General features: G+C 38.3%; 1 protein-coding gene across 1 annotated transcript; it reads right to left on the bottom strand.

Annotated features, from left to right (window-relative positions):
- Window positions 1-3,057: 3,057 nt before the first annotated feature.
- On the bottom strand, window positions 3,058-10,626 carry fscn2a (fascin actin-bundling protein 2a, retinal). Its single transcript, XM_047570861.1, has 5 exons — window positions 9,554-10,626; window positions 6,293-6,449; window positions 5,965-6,086; window positions 5,686-5,853; window positions 3,058-5,486 (listed from the first exon to the last, which is right to left on the bottom strand). Exons 1-5 carry the CDS (start codon window positions 10,374-10,376, stop codon window positions 5,281-5,283), a joined length of 1,476 nt encoding a protein of 491 aa, XP_047426817.1. The 5' UTR covers window positions 10,377-10,626; the 3' UTR covers window positions 3,058-5,280.
- Window positions 10,627-12,072: the final 1,446 nt, after the last annotated feature.

The following is a 12,072-nucleotide window of genomic DNA, read 5'->3' as shown; positions in this document are numbered from 1 at the left end:
CGAGTTGGAGACGGGCTCTTCTAATGTCGTCGGGGTGGTTGTGAATGTGACTGTTGTACCCCAACCACCTCAAATTTATTGAGGCGGTTGGCAGCGGTGGATGCAACTCCGATTCGAAAAAAGTGACCAGAGAAGCGATCGTGGGGTATCCCTGATCAGGTGAGGACCTGGCGGAGATGGAAGTGGAACCAGAAATGGCTATTGCGCCTGATTCCGTGGTGAATAGTGGAACTTGAGGGGATGCATGTCAGGCTAAAAAGGCTCGGAAGGGCTTAGGAGGGAATTTGGAAATCAGGAGTCCTGTTTGGTGGGGTTGTGAGGACAACTAGGGTGGGAATGAGCACCACCACAGAAGGAGCAGGTGTGGAGGAATCAGCAGCTGGAATATGTGCAGCCACTGAATCAAAGTTCAGTTGTGCTAACTCTGATAATTTAGGTGAGATATTAATGCCCAGGTATTTGATATTTCCTGTGGAAAAGGGAAGTTGGGGTCCCATGCTTCGTCCATTATTGGTAATATTGTTGATTTGGACCATAGAGGAGAGAGAGGGCATCCTTGTCTGGTTCCCCCCTGTAGAGTAAAGCTTTGTGGCTGTGGCCTTAGGTGAATTGTACAGTGCAGAAACCCAGTGGATAAATGACTCTCCAAAGCCGAAATTTTGAAGGGTGGCAAAGGCTCAAAGCTTCTTCCGAAAAAGATCATTATTAGACTTTAAGGCTCATCTTCTGACCACTGTCAGGCTCTATACCTCAAACCATCTGAACCCAAGGACATAGGGCTGGATCTTCTGGGACAGTATAAGCCCAGTTTTCTCTTCCCCTATTACTCCAATAAATGCTTTCTCACGTATAGGTTACACTGGCCAACACCGCCATCAATGACTACTGTGCTCAGGCTGAAGGGGCTGATAAATGTCACAACAATAATGTGTGCTATGATTAACAATGCCTATTCTAAAAAAATAATAAACTAATGGCACATGTTTTCTGTTGTGAATGCAGAAGTGTGTTCTTTCTGTGTGTGGTATTTAACTGGTCTTCTGAAGGGTTATTTCTTTATTCATTATGCAGTATTTTGTGAAATATTTTGTGCACCATAAAAAATGCGTGCACCACAAAAAATGTGGCTCTACTAATTTTTTTTATTTTTATTTTTTTTATTAAGTTTTATGTTTAGTTTAGTTTAGTTTAATGAAAAGAATGGAAAAGAATAATATACTAAAATGTATGTCCACTACCTATTTCTGTATATGTAATGTATATGTACATGTCCAAAATGTCTAATTCGAATGTTTGCATTTTGTTACAGAGAATCATGGCAGACCTGAACTCTTTCTAAGAGAACAATGCCCTAATAAATTCTATGACATAGCTAGGAAAAGGTTTTCCAAAGCCATCCCACGATTTCACGTCATAATACCAGGTTAGTCTAAGTAAGCAAACAAAAAACTGCCGAAATGGCAGTTAAAAAGCCAGTGACATGGACCTTTTGTCTGGAATAAAAGACAGTCAAGGACTCATGCAGAATTCAATCCAACTTCTCCATGTGATGTTCCATCAGCTTCATCTGAAACAGGAGCAACCAAAAAGTTGTCATGGGTTCAGTTGTTCACTTGCAGTACTCAAGTCTAACAGCAGGAGACATCAGCGTATAGTCTGCTGAAAAAGAAAAATAAGGCCGTCTGCTCAAAAATGACAATAGGTATGACTGATAAAGCATAAAGTCAGTGACTTCATAACACTTTGACAGCATCATGAAAGAGGTATGCCCTCCTCAATATGTCTATTTAAAGCCTGACTTTACTGTGCTTACTCCTTTGCAAAGACAGGACTAGATAGCACTCAGTTGCCTTCAGGACAAATACATTTGAATTAAATTGAATAGATGTGGGAAAATCGAAGCATTTCCAGAAGAGCTGATGCAGACAACTTCACTTTTTGATCTAAAAGAGATCTTTGTCAACCATATTGTGTTTTTTAATAAACAGTATGAAAAGAAAATCAGAATGTTCAGAATACATAGAATGTATCTGAAAAAATGGTTCCAATTTGGTACATATTGGAATGACTGGATCTTAGAAAATAAGATAGAAAATACTGAAATATACTAGATGAACTAGAAGTATGACAAGAGAAGAACTTCACACGGATCAGGCACAACATTATGACCACTGACAGAGGAAGTTAATAATTGACCTTGTGTCAATACAATGTTCTTTTGGGAAACTTTTGGACCTGGCATCCATGTGGGTGTTACTTGTTGTTGTTATCATGTACCACCCACCTAGACCTGACCTCCTTGACACTGACCCTCCTTGATGGCAGCGGCCATCCCCAGGAGGATGCAGCCTGACACAGACAAAAACAACTGAAAAACTGAAAAAAACATGAAAAACAGCGCAAGGTAAAACTAGCTCCTGTGGGGACACTTTCAGAAGGCCAAAGTTCATTCTCTGATGAGTCAGAACTGTTTTTGAGTGACAAGGGAGACCTATTAATATTAGGAAGATGGTTAAAATTTTATGTCTGATACATGTATATAAATGTGTAATTTCTGAAAAAAAGGTATTTATTCAAGACAAATGTAGTATAAGGTCATCTTATTTTTGTCTTAGTGTGTTTACATGCAGAGCTTAATCGAGCTATGCTCAAAATTCTACTTTCTCACTACAGTCCTTGTCCCAGTTTACATGCAGCGCAAGAAAATCGAATAACTGTTCTCCTCTTCTACACTAGGTGGCGATACGTGTCTTTTCAGCGCGATAATAGCACATTAATCGGAGTAACGTGTTTACATGCATTTAAGTGCTCCTGTTATAGTCCGATTAAGGCAATAATTCGTTTTTTAAAAGGTCATTTACCAGTTGTCAGCTTGTAAAACTACTAGAGTAAGGAGACAAGTTGAGAACCATATACAAGGAGTCTGTAGGAGCTGAACGAGAGAGTTTGACACTGTTCTTTTTTGTAATAAACCTTTTTGAATGCAAGAGAAGACTTGTCAGCTGTGATCACTTCTCTCTTCAGCACATCAATATACAACACAAACAACCTTTTAAACCACAGTGAATATTTATGTCTCAACAACACATGGAAATTATATGCAAAACGGGCTTGGGAAAGTATGCTACAGTGTAAGACTCAAAAACAAAAACAAAAAATAGGAAGCAATTGCACTGACAAAGTGTCACAAAATTTCACAAAATGATGACATTGCATTGCATTTTGCATGATTAATAATATATCAGGATATGTATCAAAGATCTGATGACCACTAGCCTCTTAAAAGGGCAGTACGATGTGGTATTTTCGACTGACTTAACTACTCTCTTATTGAATGGGGTTTATGATGGTTTCCTACACAGGAACAATATGGGGTTCTATGACTTTCTCAAGGACACTTTGTCATATAACAGTATGAGCCAACCATCAATGCTGTTCAACAAGCAACTCCCTCTATAATATGAAAGAATTACATATATTCCCAAAGCTTGGTCACTGTAGCCATAGAGTCAACAACAAAATAGTAAGGTTTTTATTGTCAACAACCTTTTCGAAAATCATATCACAAAACAAAGGTAGTAAAACAATAAATGTGTATAAGCTACATGTTTAATATATTCTAAAATATATCTCTACAGAACAAGATATGGCTAAGCATTATAGAACAATATGATATGTCTTTAACTTGCAAATCACAAAACTACCAGATAAGACATTATGCCAGAACTTACTGGAGATTTTATTACTTCCATGAATATAACTGACAAAAAGTGGAAAGTATTGTCTGTATTGCACACCAAGCTGCCCAGACAAATGTTGAAATGTGTTGGATGTCAGGAGAATGTAATCAGTTCAGAGGAGTCAAAATATAAAAAATGAAGAGTCAGGTACAACCTATTGATTGCATTTTCAAAAGCATCATCAGAAAGGATATATTTTGTGAAATACCTTTCACATACCTTTTGCAGCTATGACCAGAGATAGTTCAGAAGCTAGATATCAGTTTCAGTGGGATATGTTTGGAATATCTATTTACAAAAACTAGAAACAGAGGATACAGAATGCCCAGCTATAACCAAAGTGGAATATGTTTCCAAACAACAAAGATATCCTGGAGGACCATCTTGCTGATACATTGTAGCTGGCTTTGACCAACAACCACAGGGCAAAGAGAGTGCATGTAACACTCCCTTCATAAATTGGTTATTGTTTGATACTTGAAAATTGTCAAGCCTCAACATTTATATTTATCAGATTTTGCTTCAGCTTGAATTGATATCCATTGTATTTTCTTATCTCACTACTCGGTGCTCAACATGAAAACATAATATGAAGGGATATAGAGTGCAGTTTGGATTAAGGCCCCTTGAGAGAGAAAGATTTTCTGAGTTAACACCAGGTTCATTAAATGCTTTTACTGTGCTCACTCTTTGGTTTGCTTGTCCCTGAAATGAATGGTAAATATTTATACTGATAGTATTTGTTTCTGAAAAGGTCTGATCTCTGTGTTCATCTCTAGCACAAACATATTTCAGTGTTCACGATGGGGCTGATTTAAGTCTTCTCTGGATTTACATCCACCGCATGGTGTAAATGTAATTCCATGTAAGTACATGTCAAAGTAATCATTTTAAAATGTTAAACAAATCAAGGTTGGGAAAATAAGATTCAGATAATTATAAGTTGTCTAGACATTTAAACCACATTAAATGTGTTGCATCTATAAACGACAATTCCAATTTTTCCAAATGTAAGGATACAGCTAAAGTGCAGTAAAGCTTTTTTCAGATGATCTATTTGGCTTATGGAATTCAGGTTCCAAAGTAAATTTTGTTCCCATGAACGTGCTTTCTGAAGAAGTTGAATAAAAATGTATCAAAGTTGTAACAGCAGCAAAAACCTCTCTTTTGGAATGTCTGTTCTTTCTGATTAGTGGCTGATCAGAGTGGCTGCCTTAAAAATCTTTGGTATCCACCATTTGTATATTCAGCAGTATATATGTTTGTAAAATGACACATTTACACACAGTATATGTCATTTATGTTGGCATTAGGCATAGAAAACATCTAACATTATCAGGAAAAAATCTCATATATCTTGCTAAAGCATTCACTTCTTCCGAGTTAAAAAACAAACATAAAACAAATCAAAAACATAGGACTGGGTAGCTATTTTAAAAACAGTTAATATGATATCCACTCAGTCTGCTTCATGTGATCTGATGAAAATTGATCATGCACCTGCATCTCAGCCTTTCCTCAAGGACCACAATTATGTAGATCAGTATTCCCAAAGGGCGGATGAATCGACAGATGTGCCATCACCCATAAGCGTGCCACCCTGGTCGCCACGAAGATACTTGCCGTTGGAGCCCTTGATGGCGACGCGTCCATGTTCCAGGAACTCAAGGAAAAAATCCTCTGACATTTCTCCATCTGAACACACTAGGCCACTGCTAGAGACATACCAGAACTTCCCATTCACACCTACAATAAGATATGTGATTAAATATTCAATGTTTGTGTGTAAAAACAGTAGTAGATATATGCTCTTTTATGTATGACATATTCAGTATATATAAATGACCAAATGTGAGAAGCATAGAATAACAGTATAGCATACAGATCTGTTGAATGTTAAGCTGAAATATAACAAGTTGTACATGAAACACTGTGAAACACTTACTTTTTATATTGTAGGCACCATCATTGAAAATCAATGAGAAGATGTCATAGACGGATCGATTTGCATCCAGAGTATTGGAGTTCTTGTGGTGACACACAAAGCCATTCTCTCCACGCAGGATCAGCATAGGGCGATTGATAAGTTTCATCAGAAATAATTCATCATCACCTGCAATGAAGGATACATGTTGTTGTTGTAATGTGTATGGTGTGATAAAGGCGTACCTGTGCTGGGAATTTTAAACAGACTCACTCTCGTGCCTTGTCTAAAATCACTTACCCACTGTATCACTGACCGCTGACAGCTGCCCATTTTTCTTTGTGCACACATACTTGCCATTACTTGCTTTAACTGCTACCCTCTGTCCTCGCCATTCAATGTCGAACATTGTATTGATCTCTCTGGGGAAGAAAGACATTATGAACTAATGGAGAGGTCAGGGACTGATTTAAGACAGATAGATAGATAGATAGATAGATAGATAGATAGATAGATAGATAGATAGATAGATAGATAGATAGATAGATAGATAGATAGATAGATAGATAGATAGATAGATAGATAGATAGATAGATAGATAGATAGATAGATAGATAGATAGACTTACGCCTCTGTGGCAGTGGACTGGATCTCTCCATGAGTTACTAAAGTCCAGTAAGATCCACCGTTAGTCCTGAACATAGCCTTTTTGCTCTCCTTATCTATCTCCATCTGGAAGGTCTCCATGTCTGTCTCAACATCCTGGTTGGCTGAAATACTCACTCCTAGTAAGAAGAGAAGAAATTAAATCATTGACAATTATCAATAGGATGTGTGGATTATTTTGTTGCATCCTCTTGAATGCTCTCATATACTATCATCAATGCAATAGCATGTGCAAATAGACACATACTTGCCAGTTCATTAGAATAGAATAGAATAGAATAGAATAGAATAGAATAGACATGACAGTTGCTAAGAATTATGGGCCCCCTGAAAGAATATTAACATGGGATCCTCTCCCCCAGGATTTTTTTTCTTTTCTTTTTTTCTTTTTACAACTGTGTATTACTATGTCTTCTTCGTTTTCTCTAATGAAATACATCCAATTTGTTTTCTTTTTTAGGATTTACCAGTGAGTATATGAGTCGGTGATTATTATGTAAATTATGTATTATTAGTTGTCTTATTCACATTTCTCTGATTTGCATGCTTTAGTTTCCATAACTACTGGGGGTGAGGGTCAAACTCTCCTGGAGCACCACAGCATAACGTTAATTGTTCCATTATATATTTCATTTTGGAATTACTGAGCAGAACTTGAATGCATCATAATACAACTCAGTGCAGCTTTGTAACTGAGTGGGTGCTTACCATTTACTGAGGCACTGTCTACAGAGATAATCTGTGTGAAACATACAGACCGCTGCAGATAGCCTTCAAATTAGTAATGTTCAGTTAGCTCCACTAGGATTGATCCTGAGTATAGGCTGCCTCTCACCTGATGACAGCAACTTAAGACTTACTTAAGATGCAAGTTTTCATTTTATAATAATTCTTAATAGTTAAAGAATAATTCATATTAATGGTGTTATCATTTTACTTATTCCTTTTTTTAGTGTTTGAAACATCATTTTCACATATGTTGTATGATTGCGTCCTCTGTTTGGTGTTTATGTTTTTATAGTAGCTCGGCTATATAGTAAATGAGGCCACCACCTCAATATACTTCCAAATTTAAAATAAATAAACATATACTCTGATGTCCTGTATTCTTTACGGAGCTATGATTTGAAATACACTATGTTTTTAGGTTTACAAGACACATCAGTATCTGTATTGGATCGGTATTGCTGATAGCAGAAGATCAGATCAGAAAGGAAATCACTGGTATCAAACATCACTACTGTGAGTTGTGTTTTTTTGTTGCCATCATCTTAATTGATCTTCCTCTCTGCCGCTGGAGTTTGCTCTCTCGTGCTCACTTAATTCACACAAGGAAGAAAGAACCGTGGACCAAACCATTTTAAGAAGGAGCCAAATTATTGAAATTAAAATATTGCATGGATTCATTATTATGAATATATATCATTTAAGTTTATGTATAATATTTAGTCATAGATGCTAGTCAGGGCTGTGTGTTAGAATTGTCATCACCTGTCCCCCGTATATGAAAGCATGAATAGAATAGAATAAAAAAAATACTTTATTCATCCCATGGGGGGAAATTCAAGTGTCCGTATGAAAGTGAAAACAAATGCATTCTCACCAAACAGTCTTGAAGTAAATCTTATCCCCAAGGTGGTTCACATTTAAAAACATTCACAATTTAAAATGTTATGCTTTGTTCCTTTTTTTCCCCACCACTGAAACATGTCATTATTGACAACTTCTTCACACATCTTCGAGATCTTAGATATTAAATCACTCATCCCTTTTCAAGTTCATGGCACAGAGGAACATTTTAAATAATTAACCTGGCCCTTTAGCATCTGCGTGCCATGGTTATAATCTTGTTTTCTTGTTTGTTTTTTTAACCTGCGCTGTTCTTAAGCAAATTTATGCTCATGTGATCTGTTTTGAATAAAAAGGCAGTCGTAAGTAAAGCTAAATCAAATACAGGAGTCCATTCAAAATTAGCTTCATATTTTGATATCTTTTCAATCACTTCTCTAAACACTCACTTGTATTCAGTCTAGCCTCACATTCTTAATCCACATGTAGAAACGGCCTTGAAGGGTATGTTAGGTGGTGTTGAATATAGACACGTATAAATGAACCGTGTCTGCTGTAGTTCAAATTAGATGCCACAGAAATATCCTTCAACCTTTCTCTTAATCCTGTTACAACCCTAATCCCCCACAGTAACCCTTCCACCCTTCCTCTCCATTCGCTTGCCGTAATTCCTTGTGTGGTGAAATGCAAATCTGCACCACAGGGCCCACTAAGCAGCTTTCAGTTCCTTGTTCCTTAAACAATGTGGCCAAATACTACGACAGAAAATAGAACATGATGTTGGATGCAAGATTGCTGAAAATGTGCCACCACTGCCACTTTAATGCAAAGTTTCAATCATGCATAAGCATGATGGTGACTGCAGTTGGAAGTTAGAGTATTCTTTTTCCACTGATACTGTATAGTGGATTGTAAATCTACACAAGTCTACACATATAACTAATAACATTGTTTGTAAAAGCTTTTGTATTGTAAACCTTAAAAAAAGACGCAACAGAGTTTAATCTGCTCCACTGTCCTCTGATACTGGTATACTATACGTCACATCATTCATGCTGAAACAAGCGCAACTAATGGCTTGATTGTAGATGCTGCCACAGTAGTGAACTATAGACTCACATAACTTGGAGAACTTCACTCAAAAAGTACAACAAAAAAAGTAAAGTGAGCATGTGTAAGACTTAAATTCCACTGATGGTAATTGACACCCCCAGGGCACAGAGCTGTCCTGGAGTCATTTGCACACTGCTTAAGCTTCAATGAACTCACAGTGGAAATGACAAAGGCCATTAGCATGATTACCTCAGCATGGCTCAGCATGGCTGTCAACCATTCTGAACTCGAAGACAAAAAATGTCAGCTTTGTTTTCTTAGTTCGTGAAGATAGTTACTGTAGTAATTGTTTGTGTAGTAAAACTGCAAACATTTAGTTAAATAATCCAGGCCCTTCTACAGTTAATTTGATTCTCTTTTGTGTGATATTTAAATGTACTTGACTCATCAGTGGTACCACTAGTGAATGTACTTGTGTACTGTAATTGTCAAAAAACACCACATCTTAATATTTACTCCCTGGCTTTCACCATTGAAAGGTATCCCCTTCTTGAATGTTGAAAAGATTTATCTTTACATGACTGCATTATAAGCCAATTACCTTGCTTGACTGAGACAAATCTTTTGTTGGCGGCTTGAAAAACTACTTGAGGATGACTCTCCTCAAGATCAAACAGCTCATCTTTTCCAGGCTTGGAACATCGGCCAGAACGCAGTGTTCCTGTGGGTCCCACTGGGGTCAGATACTTCCCATCATAGTCTTTAAAGGCCAGCTTGCCAGATTTCAGCTCCAATGTGAAACTAGTGGTGTTGTTGTTCTCCTTCACCAGTTTGCCATCATTGCTGAGAAAACGACTGTCGCAGGTCTTCAAGCTGTATTTGCCATCCAGGTATACCAAGGTGACTAGAGAATCCACGCCCCAGGGAATGTTGCTGTCTACAGAGATCTCTCCATCAGAAGCAGACAGATGGGCATAGCGCTTACGAGCCACACTGAGCAGGCTGGCCTGTGGGTGTAAAGCCAAGTGGACGGCCCAAAGCTCTTGTTCCCCTATAGCTTGAGCAAAGCAAGACAGATAGTCAGCTGAGCCTCCAAAAAAACGCAGGTAAAGCTCTGATTGCAGAGCCCAGCGACCATCAGACTGGGGCACAATAAGGAAACGGCATTCTGGGTCAGGTTTCTCCGCTGCACATGCGATCTTGCCATCTTTGTCAGAGCCCAGATAACGACCCAGGTGGCTGCGGAGAAACACTACTTGGCCATCTTGCTCATCCTCCTCTAAAGTCCAGATCTGTTTCTTCTTCATGCTGATGCCTGAGGCGTTCACCTTGTAGCCGAAGGCCTCTGCTGTCAGGTAGCGGTTCTCATAGTTGATGAGGCCAAATTGCAGTTTCAGAGCCCTGTTAATTCCGTTTGTGGGCATGCTTGACCGGGCCACAAGTTAAGATTGCAAGAGGAGAGATCTAGGACAAATGAGGCAAAGGGCAATAGAAAGCAGGCATAAGACTGAGCAGCAAAAATTAAACCCTTGACTTCTCCTCTTCTCTGTCTCTGATGCTGTGAATTTGCTCCACTTATCTCCTTTGATGGATCGTTTAGTGGCCCTTCTTTCTGCTGTCACTTTCTCTCTCTCTCTCTCTCTCTTCAGAGGGCATGCACAGGAACTTGCTCCTGGTTGCCTAATGAGGTAGGATTAAATTCAGCAGGGCACAGCAACTCAATCCAACAAGCCGATGACGTCACATACCAGTGCACCAACCAAAAACCTCCCCTCCTCCCTCTCCTTCTCCTGTACAGATTCTCTATTGCTTCCATATTTCCCTTTTCTGCCATCTCCTCCTTTTTTCCTCCATCCCTGCCTTTCTTTCCTGTAAGCGTGGCACACTTATTTGTCAGATAAATTACATTTCCATTCCAGTTCTCATTCCCATATTTAGGTTTACATACTATTAGCCACACTTTCGAGCCCTAGGATTATCCTAGCCTTATCTGCGGATGAGCCACAGTCCAATTGGAAACAGTCGAGTGAATAATGGTGCTTTTGGTTGCTCCCTGCTGTTCTTCCTTCTTGTTTCAAAAGGTGAAGGTTAATTGCATTTTTCATGAGGCACTTTTTGTAAATAAAAGCACATTTTGAGAATAAGCTTTCTGCCTTTTAAAAGACGTGATGTAGATTAAAACTGAATTTTTTTGCGAATTGATTTGCAAATCAAATATGGCTCATTTCGATTCATAGTCTTAACTCCCAAGTCAATTATTCCACCAGTTTGCCACACATGGGTTTAGATGAGCTATGTAGAAATGATCTGCATGCTTCACCCTCACCTTGATATTTAAATTGGTGAAGTGTGTGAGCTAAGATGAATTTGACTAGCATACATTTGAATACACAGTCATTTGCCTGTTCTTTCCTTTCACCTTGGTTAATTCCCTACCTTATTCCTTGTAATCCTTCCAGACCCTCATGTTATTCTGTCTGTCAATCAATAATATAGAATACGACTCAGTGCTCCCTGACCTTTGTCACAGTGCTAGCTAAGATTCAACCTTTGTAAGAGCATTAACTCTTTCACAGGTTATCTTGAATGCTGAGTGTAATGCCAAGGAGAACTGTGTTCCAAATCCACAAACGAGTGGGATTCAAACTATAAAAACCAAACACAGAACAAATTCACGAGGGCATTATTTCTATTTCTACTTCTACTTCATAATCGTTGAAAGCAAGTTCTCTCATCTGGTAGCCTTAAGAGTGATCTGCATTATGACCTCAGACCTCTGTAGGAGTTAACATACAAATGTTCATCTAAATGATAAGTAAATCTAGAGCAGTGGAAGGATTATTTAGATGCTTTGCATCAGTCAAAGTACCAACACAGTATCATAATTGCAGTTAAAGTCCTTGTGTAAAAAGAATACTTAAATTAAAGCACATTGCTATTTATATATTACTATTCATGACACAGTTTGATTATTAATACTTAATTGTGCAATCAAGCATTATGTTACTGTTGTAGCTGCTGGAGGTGAACATAGCTTCAACTTCATTTAGTTTTCACAAATAGTGGCATCATTAATGAGAGAGGCACTGGGCCGTGCAAAGACCTTTGGAGGGGCAGGAG

This window comes from Mugil cephalus, chromosome 20 (genome assembly GCF_022458985.1).
Source record: "Mugil cephalus isolate CIBA_MC_2020 chromosome 20, CIBA_Mcephalus_1.1, whole genome shotgun sequence".
NCBI classification, from domain to species: domain Eukaryota; kingdom Metazoa; phylum Chordata; class Actinopteri; order Mugiliformes; family Mugilidae; genus Mugil; species Mugil cephalus.
This window is presented reverse-complemented; position numbering and strand designations above follow the sequence as displayed.